Genomic DNA, 21,638 nt, shown 5'->3' with positions numbered 1-21,638 from the left:
TAAAATTCTTATCATCCAAGGTAAGCGACCTTGAAGACATAAAAAGTACTACATATAAAAATACAAACATATATCAAATCATCAAAATATTACCGACTACCACTATATTTTAATAATGATACACATAAAATGTAATGCTAATAATCAAATCTGAATCTAACTTCAGTGACAAAAAAAAGAGCTAAATCTAACACTAGTGAGTAAAATAAAAAAATTATAGTTCAGTGGTTAGTTTCTAAAAACGCAATAAGTTTAGTGACAAAAAATTATTATAATGCTGGTAATCAAATCCAAACCTAAGTTGGTGGCAAAAAATAATAACAAACCTAACATAAGTGACTAAAAGAATAAAAAAATTAGTTGGGTGGTAAGTTTCTAAAAATACTACAAGTTGAGTGGCAAAAAAATCTATTTTTCCAAATAAAAAATTATACTACTACAAGTGGGAAAATCCAAAAAGCTGACGCGAAAGTGCAACAAACCCAACACAAGCGCACACAATTCCACCTAAGAAAGGTGAAAAATAAGGTGGTAGTAACTCCTACAAATATACCCACGTTATTACATTCATACACGTCTTTTCAGTTCTCCCACTAGTCCACAATTTCTGCCATACCCAGTTAGTAACTTTCCTTATTTTTATCTCTAAACATCCTTATCACATTGTATCTGTTGTACTTTCCACAATTCTGTAAATCAGTTAAGTTTTTTTCTTTTTTTTTGGTAAGATTATCTTCAATTCTGCTGCTTTAGTCGAACTATATGCTACTACATTGGGTCATTGAAATTATTGTAGTTTTTCTGATTTTATGTTTGATTGTACAAATCTAATGCTCTTTTCACCACTCAATTTTTTGATACGACTCTTGGTGTTGTCTAGTTTTGATTTTGATGTTTTAATTGTTTTGAGGAGGATTAATAAACTTATGGGATTGTTTTGATTTGATTCCAGTGGTATGGGTTATTGATTCATGTAATTGGGTTTCTGTTTGGGGGTGATCATAGGTTTTGGGGCAGGATGTCTGCAGCAGTTTGTGCTGAGAGGGCAACCAGTGACAAACTGAGTGGTCCAGATTGGGCAATGAATATTGAGATATGTGATATTATCAACACGGATCCGGGGTATGATCTTTTTTCGCTGCTTCTGGATTTTTTGCGTTTTGCTCGTGTTTAATTGATACTCATGTAACTATGCAACTTTGTCTTTGTTGATGCACCACTGAATTACGAGTTTCCCCTTAACATTATTAGATATAAACACTGAATATCTACCCCAACAATAGAACCCCCCCCCCCCCAAAAAAAATTCTAAAATTCAAGGACCATTTATCTGAAAAGCTCAAGTTAATTGTTGTTGAATCATAACAGCCAAGAGTCAATTCTATGGAGAAACAGGTTTTCAATACTGTACTCACATCTGACATGCCATGTGGAATTAGTTTGACACTGCGATTGTGCAGTGCTGCAGAATGTTAGCTCCATCGATAATAATATAAGCACTTGATGGTGGTCATTCATCACATTTGTACTGTAGGAGCAATAATATGATAGATGCCTTCATCGTGAACTTATTTTGCTCTTGGATACAGACTGATATACTGCAAAAATAGTTATTTGTCATGTGATGTACTTTACTACTTTCTCGGCAGCTTAGATATGCTTCCTGTTATATATATTGATGTACATGTATTGAAGCAATTGTCTGCTGTCAACACTGATATATGTGATGAAATCCTTAATCTGATATTCTGATGCCATATTTTGTTTGGTTAATTGTGTGGCACTGATGCACACACATAACTTTATTTACATATCCATAAGTAAAACTAGTGCGCACACACTCAGCATACGCATTCCTTGTCAAAATCAGGTGTTCAATGCCATATGTTATTTGAAAGGAATTCATATATCACTAATATATATAGCCACTCCATGGCTCCATGCTCTTACACTTATTTCAGTTTTCTATGCTACCTTCAGTTTTACCTGCATAAGGAATCATATTGCTTTCTACATTAAATTTTGAAAGTATTTTTTTGTTTATAGTGTAAACATCCTTACACTGGATTGGACTTTCAGGCAAGCAAGAAATGCTATAAGGATACTCAAGAAGCGGCTAGGGAGTAAAAATCCAAAAAGACAGCTCCTTGCTCTTTTTGTTAGTAATCACTTCATTTTATAAATTAATGTTTAGAAATTGAATGTTGCTACGACCAGATTATCGTTATGTTCTATAATGTGCTGAAAAATAAATTTTGCTGCAGTGAAGCAATGTTATAAGATGGTTTAGTGGTCTCATTGTAAAGGTTAGGTGTTGTGAACTACAGTTTTCGGGAATTTCAGACAGAGATACTTATATCGAGTTTGCTTATTTTGAATATCTAATATGAATATCTACTGTGACTAAGAGGTTGAAGTTTGGCAGTGTTATATTCAGGAGAGTGTTTATAGGTTAGGACTATATCAGGATACAAATTTGATGGGCCCCACTTGAATCTTCCCGTCCTAAAAATAAAAAATACGAGTTCTCAGTAGAAAAGTGTTATAAATCTTTTTTTTTGGTCTGCCTAGCAAGTAGACCTAAATAGATGATATTTAATTTTGAATTTGTGAGCTCTAGACTGGTGGCAGATCTGCTGCCTCCAGTCTCAAAACAATCTATCTAAATAGATAATTATACTGATTGTTGTATAATCATTTAGTATCTGTAGGAAAACTCTCACAAGCACTATGGTGACTGTGCAGTAATATGTTGTTTTCATTAATCGAACGATTGAACCTGGTGGTACAGTCTGTATATTCATGACGGGTTTCTGATTCAGGTACTAGAAACTCTCACAAAAAATTGCGGAGAAGATATCTTTCAGCATATTGTTGATGGAGATATATTGCGTGAAATGGTCAAAATTGTGAAGAAGAAGGTTACTGCATTTTGTCTGAGTTAAAATCAGTTTCCTCTTTTATTTCAGATAGACAAGGGTAGCCTTGCTCAGTTCAACATTTTTCTTGCAGCAAGATTTGAATGTGCGGGAGAAAATATTAGTTTTAATTGATACTTGGCAAGAAGCTCTTGGAGGATCTGGAGGACCGTATCCTCAGTACTATGCCACTTACTATGAACTACAGGTGGTTGTCAATCTATATCTAATTTAATTTAGTCAACTTCCTGTATATTTGCAAGAGTCTACAAGGTGTTTTCTCTATCGATGTTTGTGTGTCTTGTGCCTTAATGTTGCCAATTGCATGCATACATACATACATAGATACATACATAAATATATATTTCCTTAGAGATGGGTTGGGCTTTCAAGAAGGTTATCTGAAGAATTGGGGGTTTGAGTTGTTGCCTTTCTCCATGTTTTTATTGTAAAACCTCGATTTGATCCTAAAGTTCATTTCCACGAGAACGTTCTCTCTAAATGCCATTTGAAAGTTTACTGAGTTTGGTTATCTGATTATTTCTTTTTTCTTTCTGTTTTTGTTCTTCTAAATCCTATATCTTGAAACTGAAAGGACCCTGCTGCAACTAGTGAGTACTCAGTCTGGGTTATAATTAAAGCATGTAACATAAGATGTTTAATGTTGAAATTGGCTAGAGGGAAGGGAGATATTTCTTAAGTATCTTGTTTCACTCTTGCTTGCAGTATTATAAACTATCACATTAGGAATATATACTGTAAATATATGTTATTATATGTTAGTCAAATTTCTTTAAGTTGCTGTCTTTTTATTATTATTAGAGACATTTAATTATTTTCTAGCATCATTAAAGGTTGTTATTTAATTTTTTTATTGGCAGTCTGTTGGTGTAGATTTTCCACCCCATGAGGAGAACAGTGTAGCCTTGTTTACACCATCACAGACCCAGCTGGTAGTGCAGCCACCAAGTACTGACTCTGCTTCGACATATGAGGAAGCTGCTGCTTTTCAGGCTTCCCTTCAATCGGACCCCTCCGGACTCAAGTAATATTACAATTTTGTATCCTGTTACAATTTAATTCTCTATACTATTCCATGTATATTAGATTCTTGCAGATACATGAAAGATATGATGCAGTCTAGTTTTCAGATGACTTGTATATATAGCACATAAAAGCTCTTTCACTTAAATTACGTTGATTGTCAAGAGTTCACTGAATGAGGTGCCTTCCAACTTAGTTGATCAATTAGTTATAACTTACAGAGTCGAAGGCCATAGTTCTTGGGGTGATTAATAGGGAAAATTTAGTTTTCAAATAACATTTGGCACACATGAGCTCCTTCATTTATATCACAAACTTTTTTGATCTGAACATGGTTGAGTGTTGAAAATTTATTGAATACAAGTTTCAACCTCCTTGTTCAAATAGTTGTAACGTTGTAACTTATGAGATCTAAGCCCATAGTTCTTGGCATGGTTGTCACGTCGATAAGTCGAGTCGATAGAGGTCCAGCTTATCGACTAGTCAAAAAGTTAATTAATAATTAATTAAAAATATATATATGTATATATTATATGTGTATATATTATATGTGTATCATATGTATATCAATCACAAAATAGATATGTTAGTTACAAACACATCTTTTTTTCCCCTTTCATGTACACACATTAACACACTACACACATTAACTGTACCAATATATAAACAGGTTATACTACATGTATATTCAACTTAATCAACTTATGCATACATAAACACATACACACACAAAGATCTATGAACTCAGATTAACATGTTGATTATTGCTGATTTTGAGCAGGTTCATAGAATTTATTTTTTTTTTCATTTATAATTTTTTATTGAATTTTGCACTTGTCGACCGACTAGTCGACCAACTAGTCGATAAGTCGACCGACTAGTCGACAACCGCAAGTCGACCTCTCCAGCCGATTTTCTCAACCTGACTAGTCGACTAGTCGCGACTAGTCGGTCGACGTGACAACAATGGTTGTTGGGGTGATAAAAGAGAAAGATATCTGTTTTTAACCATGTGGATCGTATAATGCTATTAGTTTAAAACGTTTTTCTTCTTTGTCCCTCATCATGCATGTAAATATAAACCACACTGTACCATTTGGTATATACTAAGTAACCAGAGAAAAAAAAAATTGACACTTTCAACGTGATTTTGAAAAGCACAAACTTAAAATGTCTATTTAGAAAACTATTCTGTTTATATATTTCTCAAGTAGATCATTATATTTCTCAAGGCTTCCGTTTACCATTTTAGACCCATGGTCATGTTTAACAGAAGCGTGTGTATATGCATAAACCCAATGCAGCTTGGAAGAAATTCAAAATGCTAATGGAGTAGCAAACGTGCTAATGGAAATGCTTAATTTCTTGGATCCTCAATATAATGAGGTATATAAAATTATGATCTATGTCTCTGTCATATTAGTTGTTGTACCAGCGTTAAATGTTTTTGCATTATGTACTATCTGGCAGGGTGTTAAAGAAGAAGTGATCATTGACTTGGTTGAACAATGTCGTGCTTACCAAAAGCGTGTTATAGTTCTTGTAGACAATGCGTCGTAAGTAAATGGTCTTAAATATCTTATGATTATTTATTTATTTGTTAGTACTTTATTAAGCTCCTGAAATTTTATTTGACTTCTAGAGATGAAGAGCTTTTGATGAAGGGTTTGTCTCTAAATGATACATTACAACGTGTTCTTTCACATTATGCTGACATTTCCAAAGGAGTCTGTGTTCCAAAAGTTGCAGCAATGCCGAGTCCAAGTGTCCCTCTAGTAAATGTGAATCATGAGGATGAGGATGAGTTGGAAGATGATTTTTCTGAACTAGCTCGCAGGTGATTTAATTTACTTATTTACTTCATAATTATATGTTTAGTATCCTTATACTCGTTTTCACTTTCAAGTTAAGATTAGTAATGAAATGATAGATGTGATTAGTCAATTGTAATCAGGATGTCTGCATTGGACTTACGAATTAGATGAATTATAATTTTGAAGTTCTTTTTTTGGGCCGGGGGGGGGGGGGGGGGGGGAAAACAAATTGGGGAGGCTCAGGATTTGGGAAATCTCCAATATTAGGGCTATTTAATTATAATTTATTATGTTTTTTCATTTTAACTTTGGTAGATTATTTGTGCTTCAGACTATCTGTGCTTGATAGTATGCACAGAGTACAAGGAATAATATGCTGAAAAGTATATAGAAGAAAAAGTAACAAAGGGAAATGTGGCAATCCTGTTGATAGCTCTCCGCTTAATATATCATACATCCACAACATCATGAAATAATCCATAAATATATGTGTTCGTGTGTTTCATGTACTGTATCCTGAATTTCTTAAACTTGTGGGTGTCAGTCATGTGTCATCTGTTCACTACATCTCTGTGTGTGTGCTTACCCTGCTTATATATTCAATTCTTGTTCTCATAGGTCTAGAGATAATCAAGGACAAAAAGCTGCAAGACGTAAAACGGTGCGTGAGCGTGTTATGCCAATCCTTCCTTCATCATCAAGGAAAAATACTTTGCAGGGTCAAAGACAAAGAGTGCAGAGTGATCAAGGACCAAAAACTGGAAGTGATAAGATAGCATCTGAGCGTGTAATGCCAAACTCTCCTCCATCATCAAGGAGGAATACTTTGCCGGGACAAGGACAGCGAGTGCAAAGTGATCCAGGACAAACAAGTGATAAGATGGCACCTGAGCATGTAATTCCAATCCTTCCTCCTCCATCATCATCAAGGAGGAGTGCTTCGCAGGGACAAGGACAAAGAGCGGAAAGTGATTATTTACAAAAAACTGCAAGTGATAAGATGTCGCCTGAGCGTGTAATGCCAATTCCTCCTCCATCATCAAGGGGGAATGCTCTGCAGGGACAAGGACCAAAAGCACAAAGTGCTCATGGACAAACAACTGCAAGTGATAAGATGTCGCCTGAGCGTGTAATGCCAATTCCTCCTCCATCATCAAGGGGGAATGCTTTGCGGGGACAAGGACCAAAAGCACAAAGTGCTCATGGACAAACAACTACAAGTGATAAGATGTCACCTGAGCTTGTAATGCCGATACCTCCTCCTCCATCATCAAGGAGGAATACTTTGCAGGGACAAGGACAAAGAGCACAAAGTGATCATGGACAACAAACTGCAAGTAATAAAATGTCACCTGAGCATGTAATGCCAATCCCTCCTCCATCATTAAGGAGGAATACTTTGCAGGGACAAGGACAAAGAGCGTCAAGTGATCAAATGGAACCTATAGGTGGAAGCCCAAATCCTCCGCCACCGCCATCAAGGAAACCGAAGATTCCACCATATGGGACGATTGAATATTTATTCGCTACAATTGATAATTTAAGTAGTGATTTAAACCTTCCCCCGCGAACTTCTAAAGCATATGGATCTCCTTTACCTGAATCTGTGAATGGGAAAAGTACAAACTCTAGGATACCCTCTAATGAAGCAACATCAGATGATTTTATCAACCCCACTGCTTCCATGTTCTCGGAGAAGCAGCCGGCATATGATGAACCAGCTCCAACAACCAAAGATAATTACCCACTGCCTCCAGCTCCTTGGGACACTCCCGTGTTTATTCCACCCCCGCCATCCAAGCATAGCCAGAGACGACAGTCCCTTAAGCAGCAACATATTGGCGATTCTCGTTCAAGTAGTGGATCTGGTTCCTCCTATGACAGCTTAGTTGAGCAAGCAAATAATCTTTCCATCAATTCAACCACTCCAAAGAAGCATGAGGGATCCGAAGATGCACTTTTCAAAGATCTGGTTAATTTTGCAAAAGCCAAGTCTTCATCGTCTTCCAACCCTAACAGGTCACATTGAAACTAGTTGGTACATGTTGTGCATGATAGTACAGGTCACTCCTTAAGACTCCTTAATCGTAAAACCAGCCATCTTCCTTGTCCTTGTGATATTAGGATATCCAATGAAGTTATAATATTAGGAATGCACAATTGAAGTCATCTTTTTTTTTGTTTGTTTGTTTACTTGGTATTTCTCTCCCTTCGAATTGGAGGAGCTCTCTTTGTTAAATTTTACCTTGGTAAAGCAAGTGCATAATATCCATGGTACAAGTATTCATTGCCTTTTGAACCCAAAAATATATTAATTTTTTCCAAAAAATTTTCGTAGACGGCAGGAATTATATTAGGGGTGAACATGGGTTGGGTTGGGCGGGTTTTTAGAAAAAAACGACCCAACCCAATTAGTGCAGGTTAATAAAAACTTAACCCATTAACCGGAAAAAATTTATATAACCCAACCTTACCCAACCCAATTATTCATATTATTATTGTAAATGTATAGACACACCCTAGATAAATCAAATTTAGGTTAAAGATTGATCGAGATAAACTTAAGAATGTAAGATAGATATGTAAATATTATACACACACGTATATATATAATCGGGTTGGGTTGGGTTAGTTAGGGTTAAAATCTGTAAAACTCTGACCCAACCCAACTTTATCGGGTTTTTTAAAAATTAACCCATTTATTTTTCGGTTTTGAACGGGTCGGGTTAATTGGCCCAAAAAAAAGTTGGTTTGGGTTGGGTTAGCGGGTTGAACGGGTTTATGTTCACCCCTAAATTATATGCTTACTGCGGGGGAGTTGATATCTTTCGAGAACTGTCTGAAATCTCTTCAATCTTGGTTTTACTTGTTAACCAGCTCATGACCCCGTGGTTGTCTAATAAAATTTTAAAATTTATTATTTATTGAAATATAATTTTTTATTTGATTATATTATTATCTTTTTAATAAACTTATTTAAATTATTATTGTTCAGATATAATTTTTTTATATGGTAAGACTTGATCCTATATCAAATTCTGGTTTTTATTAAAAAAATTATTCGCAAATACATGTCATGATATGAATTTATTTCATAATAATATGATTTATTTTATTAAAATCATTATGTTTAATGTTGTTTGATGATTTCTAAAATGATAAAATAAAATTATTTAACATTTAACACTAACACATATAAGTTCGCTTGTGGGGTCATTAATTTTTGATAAAATTTAAATTTTTAACCATAATTATTTTGTACAATAATAGGTAACTAGTTGAGAAGCCACGCGTTGCGGCGGCCTATAAAAATTATATTAATGATTCAATATTGATATTTGTAGAATGCAATAATTTTATGAATGTATATAAAAAGTATATTAATGATTAAAAATTAATATTTGTACGATAAAATAAATTTTATATTATAAATATCTTAATGTAATACCAATACTAATATATAAAATTGCAAAATTGGACTATAATTCATGTTGAAAAAATGAAAATAAATTTCTACACATCATTAACAATTTAAAGCACGACGAATCTTAATTTTATTTGTGTTTTATTTTAAAAAGTAATCATGTTCTTACGTTGTCACCTTCCTCCAATTTTTTTGGATTTATTGTGCACAAAAATATGTAACGTAAATCCGTGAGATAGTGGTCTATGGTGGTGTTTATTTAGAGCTTAAAAGCCCAACTTCTGGTTTATAAGTTATAAGCACTTATTCATACCGTTTGTGTAAAAAGTCAAGAAGCACTCATAAAAAGTTAAGAATGCTAACTTTTATTTCAGGACTTCTACTTCTTTCCCAAACACTTTAATCACTTATAAGTCTTAACTTGCTTCTAACTTCTACTTCACTTTTTCATTTTAAGCAAGAAACACTTATTTTAAGCTCACCCAAACGGCCCCTATATAATTACCCTTACTTGTAACAATCTTTATTTTTTAATACTATATGAACAATCTTCACTTAAAAGTTGCTTAAACAGAGCAAACAGATATTGCATGAATAATTTTTTCCTGTGTACAAAGTAAATCATATAAAAATTAACCACAAACATATGCGATGAACAAAACAAATATTATAAAAAAATTAGCAACAAACATGCATCACTAATAGTTAATTTATTAATATCATCCATCAATATCATGTCAAGATTATATTCTTCTTCGTGTTTGTATTTGTCGACTCCCACATAGCGGTCAATAACTACCTTTACTTGCAACAACCTTTATTTTTTTTAATACCATATAAACAGCCTTCACTTATCGTTGCAGAAGAACGGCACCACCGAGTTAGAAATCGAGCAAGAGAACTTTCACCAGAGGTAGGGTTGTGGTATTGAGAGGGAGTATGTTGTGTTTAGATGATCCAAAACCCTACAACCTATATGGATATTTATAGGTGCAGAGAGACTTGTGTGCTACTATTTCCCATTATTAAATAATCTGAAACAAAATCAGATTAAAACTTTCAAGCTGCTATATTCCATAAATAATCTGAAACAAAATCAGATTCTGAAACTTGCTTCTAATATATCTAAAACTAAAAAAGGTAGTTCTAATTTTTGATATTTTTCATCCGAAAATTCTAGAAAATTAGAAAATTAGAAAAATAGAATGGAGAGATGTGAGAGGCGCCACCTACACGCCCCTCGCTTCTCCTTTATATAGAAACAAAATCAGATTAAAACTTTTAAGTTACTATATTCCATAAATAATCTGAAACAAAATCGGATTCTGAAACTTGCTTCTAATATATCCGAAACTAAAAAAGGTAGTTCTAATTTTTGATATTTTTCATCCAAAAATTCCATAAAATTAGAAAAATAGAATTGAGCGATGTGAGAGGCTACACGATATTTTTCATCCGAAAATTCCAGAAAATTAGAAAATTGGAAAAATAGAACGGAGCGATGTGAGAGGCGCCACCTACACGCACCTGGCTTCTCCTTTGTATAGAAACAAAATCATATTAAAACTTTCAGGCTACTATATTCCATAAATAATCTGAAACAAAATCAGATTCTGAAACTTGCTTCTAATATATCCGAAACTAAAAAAAGGTAGTTCTAATTTTTGAAATCTTTCATCCGAAAATTCCAGAAAATTAGAAAATAGAATGGAGCGATGTGAGAGGCGCCACCTACACGCCCTTTGCTTCTCCTTTATATAAGTATATTGATTATACATATTAAAAAAAACTAACATTTGTAGAAAATTTTCATTTATTATTATATTTATTGCATTGATCAAGTATAATGTGCTTTATATTTAATTAGTTGAGAAGCCGCGCGTTGCGGCGGCCTATAAAAAATTATATTAATGATTCAAAAATATTTGTAGAAAATAAATTTGCAGCCACTTATAAAAATTATATTAATGATTCAAAATTAATATTTGTAGCATAAAATAAATTTTATATTATAAACATCTCGATGCAATACCAATATTAATAGTTAAAGTTGTAAAATTGGACCATAATTCATGAGTGAAAAAATAATAATAAATTTCTACATGTAATTAACGAATTAAAGCACGACGAATCTTAATTTTAGTTGTATTTTTTTTAAAAGTAATCATGTTCTTGACTAACATTGTAATTAACTTTTTCAAACACTACTTCTTAGACATATACACCACTCTTGCATATAAAAAGCATACGGCACTTTAACAGAACTTGTTGATGTCATCTAGCCATATACATTGATCGCTCGATAAAAAAGACAGTAAGCTTGCAAACAACAACAAATACGTCCGATGAACAAAACATATATTACAAAAGAATAACCAATAAACATATATCACTAACAGTTAATCTACTGACCTTTCCTTGTTTGGATTTGTCAACTCCCACATCCAACAAACTCTTACTCTTGTCAATCAATCATCTGTTTGGATTTGTGAACTCCCACATCCGACAAAACTCCTACTCTTATCAATCAATCATCTCTATCGTCATTCAAAACATCTATCATATTGTAACTCATTATTGTATTAAATACAGAAGATAAATAGACAAACCGAGTGGAGTTGTGGTATAGAGAGAGAGAGATTAGGTTGTCTTTGACAATCCTAAAACCCTACAACCTCTAGGAGTATTTATAGGTGCAGAGAGACTTGTGTGCTACTCTTTTTTATAATTAAATAATCTGAAACAGAATCAGATTAAAAAAACTTGCAAGCTACTATATTCAATAAATAATTTGAAACAGATTCAGATTAATTTATGTCAAGATATATACCATATCAATTAATCTGAAACAAAAAAATTTAGTTTTTTTTTATTTTTGATAGTTTTCATCCAAAAAATCTAGAAAATTAGAAAATTAGAACGGAGCTATCTGAGAGGCGCCACCTACACGCCCCTCGCTTTCTCTTTATATAAGTTTCATCCAAAAAATTTAGAAAATTAGAAAATTAGAACGGAGCTATCTGAGACACGCCACCTACACGCCCCTCGCTTCTCCTCTATATAAGTATATTGATTGTTATATATAATGCTGGTCGGAATTTTTGTGGGTCTAATAGAGTGATGCAGTTGATTTCAATAGTTGTTCGACAAGTTAATGTAGAAGTCCGAATAACTTCAATTCAAGATTTATTTGTTATCAACGTCTTTTTGATAATATCTTGTATTTGGATAATTTTATTATATATTGTAACATAAACAATTATTTTAAGAGTAGCGCTGATTTCATTCTAGTTGAGTTTTTGTTTGTCATGTTAGTGTTAACACCGTCTTCTTCGTCTTTATCATAATTTTGCGAAGAATATTGACTAAATTAAACTTTATATTAATATGAAGGGTCCTGTTCCCTGACATATGGTTGTCAGGGAACGATTATTTAACAACCAACTCCCCAGCCGTTGGATGGACGATCCAACGGCTGGGACAAAAGAAAACATTTTTTCCTATCCGCGCTTAAAAACCGCGGACACTGTGTCTATCCGCGCTTTTTTCCGCGGAGACATACCCTTTCCGCGGTAAAAAACCGCGGACATTCCAGATTGTTTTCGACGCGGAGACATACCCTTTCCGCGGTAAAAAACCGCGGACATTCCAGATTGTTTTCGACGCACACTTTATAACCTAGGTGATCAACTTCACTTGTGTTCATCTTGTTTTGGAAAGTGCAGTGGTGATTTTGTTGATCTTTGGCAAGAATCTGATCCATCTTCCATCTTTGTCTTGGGTAAGCTTAATTTGTAGTAGTGTTTTGTTGATTTTGTTTGTACAATAATGGATAAAATGTTTGCAAGATTTGAAGGTAGAAAAAGTTTGAAAAAAACCAAGAATGTTGATGTACATGATGATAAGGTTGAATGTGGTCATGATAGAGACAATATTAAGTATGTTGAAGTTGTTGATAGTGATGATGAGGAGTTAGTTAGTGAAGAATTTGATGAAAGTGATAAAATGTATGATGATATAGGTAGTATGCATGAAAGTAGTGGTAATTTGCATGATCATGGTGAGGATAATGTTGATGGAGATGACCCTATTATTATTCCCCACTTGAATCAACAATTTCCTAATTTACAAGCCGGGGAGAATATGTTTAGGGCGTATGCTTTAAAGAATGGTTTTGCAATTAAGATACAAAACACACAGAAGCGTGCCAAAGATAAATCCATATATGGTCGATTGTATGTTTGTAATTTAGCGGGAGAAACTCGTGGGAAAAACCCCGTTGATGACGATGAAATTTTGATTGGTAGTCTTGGTAGTGTTAAGGGCAAACGGCGTAGAGATGTGCTTCCTAGGAGTGGATGCAAAGTTAGAATGTACTTGGTTAATAAGAAAAAAACAAGTCATTGGGAGATAACCGGTTTGGAATTAGAACACAATCACCAAGTTGTTACGCCTTCTAAGATGAGTTTGATAAGGCGGGAGAAACGTGTTAGCGCGGCACAAAAAAATTTGATCAAGAGCTTACATGTTTCGGGTGTCCAACCAAGACAACAAATGAATATATTTGGTAAAATGCACGGAGGAGCGGAACAAGTAGGTTTTAACAGCCAAAATTTAAGAAATGTCGTACGTGATTTTAGGAAGGACAACATGGGAGTTAATGATGCTCAAGCCGGTTTGGATTTGTTGTACCGTATGCAAGAAGAGAGCGGCGGTAAGTTTTTCATCAAGACTCTCCTCGATGACGAACAAAGGTTGAAGTGTCTTGTATGGGTTGATCCCCGCTCTTTGATGGCGTACAAAAACTTCGGTGATGTGGTTGCGTTCGACACCACATATCGAACTAATAGGTATGCTATGCCGTTTGTGCCTTTCACCGGAGTCAACCATCACTATCAATCAATACTTTTTGGTTTTGCACTCGTTCGGGATGAATTGAAGACAACTTTTGAGTGGGTTTTGAGTACTTGGCTAGAAGCAATGGAAGGCAAAGAACCCTTGGCTATCATAACCGATCAAGATCAAGCTATGGCCGCGGCTATTGAATCACAACTTCCGAACACATCACATTTGTTATGCTCATGGCACATTAGCAACAAATTCCCCGAGAAACTTGCAACATATTATTCGAAGGAAGGGTTTAAATTTGATTTCAACAATTGCATATATCACTCTTTGACTGAAGATGTGTTTGAAGATCGTTGGAATGCTTTGGTTTTGAAGTACAATTTGGAAGGCAACACATGGCTTCAAGGGTTATATGCTTTGAAGCATAAGTGGGTCGAGGCTTACACAAGAAACACTTTTTCTGCGGGTCAAAAGACCACATCAAGAAGTGAAGGAATGAATGCATATTTCGATGCCTATGTTGGTTCTTGCACCGGTTTGAAAGATTTTGTAGAGGGTGCACAAAAAGCTTTGGAGAGGCAATTCATGCGTGAGAAAGACGAGGATTATGTGACGTTTCATAGAAGTCGTTGCATGCAAATGAAAACCGCTCTGGAGCACCACGCAGCTTCCATTTATACGAAAGAAATGTTTCGAAGATTTCAGGAACAATTGGTTGAATCATCTAAGTACTTTGTGGAGAAAGATAGAGATCGGTCCTTGGAAGATGTTCAAGACACGTTCTACAAATGTTATAGACCGTTGATGCATGCTTCTCAGAGAAACACGTATCTTGTATCATTCAACAAGGCGTCATTATGGGGTTCATGCATTTGTAGAATGTATGACAATGTTGGCATACCATGCCGTCACATTATTGCCGTCTTGACGAAGAGGTGTGTGGCTGAACTACCGGCACATTTTGTGAAACGGCGTTGGACTACCGGCACATTTTCTAAACAAACGCAAATAAGTAATGAAAACTTATTGTATGAACTTTTAAAAGTCATAATGTGGTTAAGGGGTCCTAGAAGAGTATATATGAGCATGTAAGACAATAAAAGGAAAGGAAAAAAAAAAAAAATCCCACTGCATTATCCGCGGTAAATAACCGCGGACACTCCAGTGTATCCGCGGTTATTTACCGCGGATAATGCAGTGGGGACAGGTGAAATGTGCAGTCTGTTTCTGCACATTCCCACCTGTTTTCAACAGTGTCAAACAATTATTACTACATAAAAACCTGAATACAAAGCATTCCAACAACAATCTCCCAAAAAAAAAAATCACCAAATTTTGCGAAGCCTTGAAATATACCCCAAAACGTAAAAAATTCTGAAACATCCAAAAAATGACCATACTCAAAAAATTCTCAAATTTAATCACAAGATAGAGGTTGACATTCCTAACAATATGCAATAAAGGGGCGGGGGAAACTCAAACGAGAAACACATAAACAAAAATTGAATGAAGGGGGTCGGGGGGTGGACACGGTCGATAAACGACCGATATAATCAACAACCAAGATATATTCAGATTGAAATAAAGTAAACTACATCGTTCAACTTGAATAAATATAACGTAAATGTCATAAACTACGAAAATGTCATAAACTACGAGACTACGAAAATGTCATAAACTACGAAAATGTCCTATTCCTTTGCTCCTGCTAGCCTTTGCCGCATAAGATGACTAGGGATTCTCCTCGCTCTCCCTTTCTGAAGCTCTTTGGCAATCCTATAGCGGAATAGGTCAACATCCGAAGTATCCCACGTCAAGGTGGAGAGGTCATAACCTTGCAAGGTGTAGTCCATGTACTTGCAGACGAAGACCCCGCAATCAAAATGATTTTGCTGCTTCGGCATCTCATCCCAAACATGAACTAGAGGGTCCTCTTTCGGGAACTTTTGACCCTTGGCAAGAAAGCGAAGCATCCCTCCAAGTACACCGACCTACAAACGACAAAAAACATGAAAACAAACATCTAAATAAAACCATCATGTATATTAGTAGAAGAGGAGTGAAGGATTTAGTACCATTGCTTCTTCTTGTTCTGGATATTCAGCCTTATCATTGAAAGGATCGAGAACCATGATAGCCCACTTCTTCACAGCAAATACCATGAGAATCCAGTGATTGTCATTGACATTTGCGGGAACAAATATGTAGTCCACCAGGTTGATTGGTGGACCAACCCCACAGCTTCCCCACTTCACGTAAAAATGCTTCACCCTCTCTGTCAAATTTTTGTAGTCCAATTCCATGGCCAACGGGATGAAGAAGGGATCCATGAAGTAGTACGTAGGCTCCCTGGGGTGGATGCCCTCTGCAGCAATTGCTTCCTCCCGATCACGTAACAGCCACTGCATCAAATTATCATATATACATAATTAAACAGAATTATACAAATACAAATATAAATGAACGTACAACATTGGACAGAATTGTACAAAGACAAATACAGAGACAACATGAACAGAAATTGTACCATGTATGTGTAGATGATCCGATCATCCAACCATGCACCGGGGGCCAGACTCTGCATTGAGATAGGGGCAAGCGTGAACATAAGATCATGTCTTATACCACCCTCGATACCCACTGTCATACCCCTCCCCCATCCCCAGTCTCTCCGGATAGTATCCATCTTCTCCTGTGTCAACCTTTTGCTAATCAGCCATTTCTGTTCCGCGGGGCGGCGAACAGTCATCTTCTGGGGCCTCGAAGAAGAAGGCTCTGTAAGGTCTGCAGAGATATGTTGAGACGGCTGAGTCATATCAACGACATCGTGTGAAAAGCTGTCTGCAACTAACGGCCTCTTGGCAGAAGGAGAGAGATGGACATGCTCCAACGCCGGGGGCGTATATGCCGGGCCTCTAACCGTCTGCATGAATCGGCAGTACGGCTCAATAAATATAGGAGCAATCCTGCTGAACTCGTCATGATACTCTGGCGGTATGGTAGAGTCCATCCTCTGCAGGCATTCCAGACCCTTCTGGATCTGCATATAGTTTTATGAAATGCAATCAAAAAAGTGACAAACTTGAATACAAATGAAATGGGAGATAAACTTGAATAGAAATGACATGGGAGATAAACTTACAAGCTGATAGGCCTGGAAGTTGTCAAACAACTCCCGAGTAGAGTACTTAGGCTGCGGCACTGGCTCTGGCTTCCCGACTCGCAATCGAGAAATCTCCGTGTACCAATGCATGTATCCGGTGTCATCCACTAAGTGAGAACGGTGAGCAACTACAACCTCAGGATGCTCCACGAAACGGGACCACTCACCAATCTCCGCAAACCATATAGCACGCCAATCAATGGGATTCCAGGGCAGCTTAGGCTGCCTGTACTCTGTCATCGAAACTGGGGGTGGTGGGATGCCCTGTGGCAGTCCAAACTGTCTCAACACTCGCTCGGGATGCTGGTACTCCACAATATCATAACAGAGCAATGGTACCCTAGCTAGGCCAGCAAAATGTGCCTCCCAATCCTCAGCAGAAATATCATGATCCCCATCTGAATCCTCCTCTATCTCATGAAAATGAGCATAGGGCATCCAACTAACAATATCGCCAGCAACTCCATCAAACTCGCCTCTGTAATGTGGCAAGCTATGATGAGGAGCCGCTGAACTATCCCGCCTCCCACGTTTCCTCTTGCCGCCCACAATCCAACCCTCTTCGGTATCCTCCTCCACGGTCTCATCCAAAATATCATCCTCCTTTCCCTTTCCCTTCCCCTTCCCCTTCCCCTTCCCCTTCCCCTTCCCCTTCCCCTCTCCCTCCTCGTGACCCTTCCCCGTCTTACCCTTACTCCCCTTCCCCTTACTCCCCTTCCCCTTCAACTCCTCCTTCCCCATCCCCGTCTCCTTCCCCTTCTTCCCCTTCTTCTCCGTCTCCTTCCCCGTCTTCCCCTTTTTCCCCTTACCCTGGACCTCAACAACTTCCTCCTCTACCGGCTCCTCCTCAATCTCATCAGGCCTGGCCCAAAACTCAGCTGCCGGGTAACTATCCCTGCTAGGATCCGGGATCGGTCTCCCGATATCAAACCTCTCGTAACTCCACAACATCAACAACCAGACGCAGCAGGATATCTTCTTTGACCCCTTCTGTGCAGCTGTAGTCAGACCCCTGTACAGATATGAAAGGACTGCTGATCCCCACGACCATGTACGCACATAGCTCAGGTTGCGAAGATGCCTGATATAGCGTGGATGGACAACATTCCTACTACTAGTAGGAAATAGGATAGAGCCTACCACGAAGAACATATAGGCCTGTGTGTGAATAGCAATACGCCTCGGATCAGGACCTGGATCAGCACTCCCATAGGTCTCAAACAACCAAGTAAGCCTCACCCCTCCTCTAGTAAAGCCATCCTTCACCTGCTGCTCAGTCAACTCCTCAAACCATGCCCTCTCGAAATATGACTGGTTACCGTCAATACCATCTCCGACTAGTGGCCGCCCCACAACAGGTAATCCTAGTATGTAGCCCACATCCTCTAAAGTGACTGTCATCTCCCCCTGCCTCATGAAAAAGGTATTGGTCTCGGGCCGCCACCTCTCCACTAATGCACTAACAAGCCTTGTATCATTCTGAAGAACAATCCTAGGGTTGGCAAACACGCCAAATCCAACCATATGCAAAATCTCCCTCTGCGCGTCTGAAAGAACCCAATGCCTTAACGCCCGGTTACTAGACATACACTCCAAAGGACCACGCTCGACTCCATTCCAAACATCTGAACTCACATGGTATGAGTTATCCACGATAACTGCTCCACTAACAGGACCCGGCAAAATATCATCCATCCTGAAACACAAATACCAATCCAACAATCAATAAACTTAGCATACTAACCGAAGCATACCATGAATTCACAATTTACAATCTATAAACTTAACATACCATCAATTACACTTAACAAATACCATGAATTACACTTAAAATACTATCAATTACACTTAACAAATTCCAATCCAACAATCAATAAACCACAAACCAACAATAATTTACTATCAAGTACACTTAGCATACTATCAATATCCAACAACAATTAGCACTAAAAACAAACAATTCTAACTAAAATTTCCTTTGAGGCATTTTCACGAACACTTAGCATACTACGAATAACACATCATCCATAACAATCCATTTATCAAATTAATACTAACCAACAATCAATTACACATAATTGATTACATACATACAATCACAACATCCCAATCCAATCAAAACTATAAAATTTATCGATTGCAATACATACATAGAATTCGAAAAAAAAACAATGTATATACACGGGAGGATATATATACACGCACCTTTATACGTTCGTTTGAAGCTTGATTGGATTGTAGTATCGCTTGGTGGCAGTTGTGAGAGGATGAGAGTGCGAGAGGGTGAGTGTATATAGAGTTTGTGTTGTGTTTATGTTTGAATATGTAACCGTCACTGATATATACGTTCGTTTGCGCGTTTTAAAACTCACTGTAATGTCCGCGGTTATTTACCGCGGAAAGGGTATGTGTCCGCGGAAAAAAACGCGGATACGCAGAGTGTCCGCGGTTTTTAAGCGCGGATACAAAAAAAAGCAATCTTTTGTCCCAGCCGTTGGATCATCGATCCAACGGCTGGGAAGTCATTTGTTAAATAACTGTTCCCTGACAACCACATGTCAGGGAACAGGATCCTAATATGAATTGAATAATAACGACAATATGGACTTTCTATTTATTTAAAATCTGAAACATGATATGAATAATGTAAAGTTGTTTGTAAATTAAATTGTTGGATTTTTAAAATTTAAAATGAATAGGTTTGTTGACGATGTAATTCTGTTAGTAGAATATTGTTATATTACAAAATCTCAGTCAATATAGAAATCTTTCATAGTATTATAATAATTATTATTTTTAGATAAAAAATTATATGATAAAAACCAAATTTTGATATTTTAGTATTACTTCATATTTATTTGAATTCTGAAACATGAATGAAATTTAATAAAGTTGTTTCGTAAATTAAATTGTTTGAGTTTTAATAGTTTAATGAATAATTTTGAGAAAGATCATTACATTATAAAATCCTAATCAATATTGAAATCTTTTCATAATAATAATAATAATAATAATAATAATAATAATAAAAAAAATTAGACTGTTAATTCTGACCATTTGATGCTAACTAGACTTTAGATATTTGGACGAAGGATTGATATTTGGTGCCATTTTAGGCTTTTGCTCTAAAATGTAATGGTTGATATTTTGATGTGTGATTTGAGGTTTTTGCTCTAAAATGTAAGACAAGAGAGTGGCTTTTGCTGTCTTGAATGAAAGTCAACCTTCTATTTCTAATTTTGTGTGTTGCCTTCAGATAGTGCATTCAAGTTTTGTCTCGATCATATTACATGTTCATTTTGTTTTTAATCAAGGATCAAACAAATGCTTCAACTGAGATAAAACATTGTCATTACAACCATTACAAACATTACAACCATTAAAACCATTACAACCATTTTGTAATTACAACAAACATTACACATTGCTATCTAACTTACCAACTACTGCAAATCAAGAATGAAAAACATACAAAACCAATATCACAACAAAATATTTCCACTTCTCGACTTCCTTCTTCGCCTTAAGCTGTCATCTTTGTAAAACTCTCTATATATATCATTACCCTTGATCATCTCCGCAAAATGTTCATCATCCTTGTTCTTCAACCTTCTTAAGAGTCCATTTATTACACTCTTGCTGCGCGCGTCGAACTCAAGTTCAAACCACATGAAAAAGCTACACCTTCCATTGACACAAGTCAAGAATCTTCTCTCCGAAATATACTCCGTACAAGATGTCTTCTCTGCTGCCCAGTTTCCACATAACATTGCTGATTCATTGCGTTGTAATCGATTTGATGAGAGGATTTTAGTATTTTGTAGTGGTTTGCTTCAATTTGGATATATGGATACACAACATATACATATACTCACATGAAAGAGTGTTTACCGGGAGGTTAAAAACAAAAATATCCTTAGCGGTCGTTAACGCCGTCTAGTCAGTATAAGGCGGAGCCTCTTTGTTGCTAAAAAGACATTTATTCAGCCATGCAAATGTCGACTTTTAAAAGTTGACCATCATCGTGCAATTATAAAATAGTACAAGCCACCACTGTGTAATTTATTCTTTTATAAGAGTATTAAAATGTCAATCGAATCCTCTGTCCTAAATGTATATAGATGACAAGGAAATATTTTTTTTCCAAACTTGAACCTGAACCCGGAAGAATTCAAAATCTTTAAACCTAATACTGAACCTGATGGGTATTATACAAGACCTAAACCTTTAATATGAAATAAAATTAAATATTAAATATTATATATAATATATAATATAATAATACATATCAATATAATATAATAATAAATATCAATATGTCAATATTATATATTAAATAATACATGTATACTTAAAGATATTATATATATGTGTCTATGCGTGCGTATTCAGGTCTTAGAGCGGGATTAGGATTGGGTCAGATAGAG

General features: G+C 36.1%; 3 protein-coding genes across 10 annotated transcripts; 2 read left to right on the top strand and 1 right to left on the bottom strand.

Moving 5' to 3' along the window:
- Window positions 1–481: 481 nt before the first annotated feature.
- On the top strand, window positions 482–8,069 carry LOC108204830 (TOM1-like protein 4). Of its 8 annotated transcripts, none has more exons than XM_017374465.2 (10): window positions 482–619; window positions 1,006–1,122; window positions 2,080–2,158; window positions 2,823–2,921; window positions 3,013–3,126; window positions 3,800–3,963; window positions 5,267–5,348; window positions 5,433–5,518; window positions 5,605–5,799; window positions 6,395–8,069. In XM_017374465.2, the coding sequence occupies exons 2-10, from the start codon at window positions 1,019–1,021 to the stop codon at window positions 7,803–7,805; spliced, it is 2,334 nt and encodes a 777-aa protein (XP_017229954.1). In that variant the 5' UTR covers window positions 482–619; window positions 1,006–1,018; the 3' UTR covers window positions 7,806–8,069. The 8 variants fall into 8 exon arrangements, with proteins under 8 accessions (XP_017229954.1, XP_017229950.1, XP_063948250.1 ...); XM_017374461.2 differs by having other exon boundaries at window positions 2,047–2,158; XM_064092180.1 differs by having other exon boundaries at window positions 551–699.
- Window positions 8,070–13,028: 4,959 nt separating this feature from the next.
- Window positions 13,029–15,140, top strand: LOC135146964 (protein FAR1-RELATED SEQUENCE 5-like). The gene has a single exon (XM_064078967.1). It carries the CDS (start codon window positions 13,029–13,031, stop codon window positions 15,138–15,140), a length of 2,112 nt encoding a protein of 703 aa, XP_063935037.1.
- Window positions 15,141–15,652: 512 nt separating this feature from the next.
- On the bottom strand, window positions 15,653–19,779 carry LOC135146959 (uncharacterized). Its single transcript, XM_064078933.1, has 5 exons — window positions 19,417–19,779; window positions 17,191–18,907; window positions 16,576–17,088; window positions 16,124–16,450; window positions 15,653–16,039 (listed from the first exon to the last, which is right to left on the bottom strand). The coding sequence occupies exons 2-5, from the start codon at window positions 18,904–18,906 to the stop codon at window positions 15,740–15,742; spliced, it is 2,856 nt and encodes a 951-aa protein (XP_063935003.1). The 5' UTR covers window position 18,907; window positions 19,417–19,779; the 3' UTR covers window positions 15,653–15,739.
- Between the last annotated feature and the right edge of the window lie 1,859 nt (window positions 19,780–21,638).

The sequence above is a fragment of the Daucus carota genome, chromosome 1 (assembly GCF_001625215.2).
Source record: "Daucus carota subsp. sativus chromosome 1, DH1 v3.0, whole genome shotgun sequence".
NCBI lineage: Eukaryota > Viridiplantae > Streptophyta > Magnoliopsida > Apiales > Apiaceae > Daucus > Daucus carota.
Note: the sequence above shows the minus strand (reverse complement) of the source record. Positions and strands in the feature narration are given on the sequence as shown.

Coding starts and splice junctions, on each gene's coding strand:
- LOC108204830 (XM_017374461.2), top strand. CDS start 1,019: ATGTCTGCAGCAGTTTGTGCTGAGAGGGCAACCAGTGACAAACTGAGT. Junction 3,964..5,266: donor TCGGACCCCTCCGGACTCAA/GTAATATTACAA, acceptor AACCCAATGCAG/CTTGGAAGAAATTCAAAATG. Junction 5,519..5,604: donor GTTCTTGTAGACAATGCGTC/GTAAGTAAATGG, acceptor TTTGACTTCTAG/AGATGAAGAGCTTTTGATGA.
- LOC135146964 (XM_064078967.1), top strand. CDS start 13,029: ATGGATAAAATGTTTGCAAGATTTGAAGGTAGAAAAAGTTTGAAAAAA.
- LOC135146959 (XM_064078933.1), bottom strand. CDS start 18,906: ATGGATGATATTTTGCCGGGTCCTGTTAGTGGAGCAGTTATCGTGGAT. Junction 17,089..17,190: donor ACTTCCAGGCCTATCAGCTT/GTAAGTTTATCT, acceptor AACTATATGCAG/ATCCAGAAGGGTCTGGAATG. Junction 16,040..16,123: donor CAGAACAAGAAGAAGCAATG/GTACTAAATCCT, acceptor TGTCGTTTGTAG/GTCGGTGTACTTGGAGGGAT.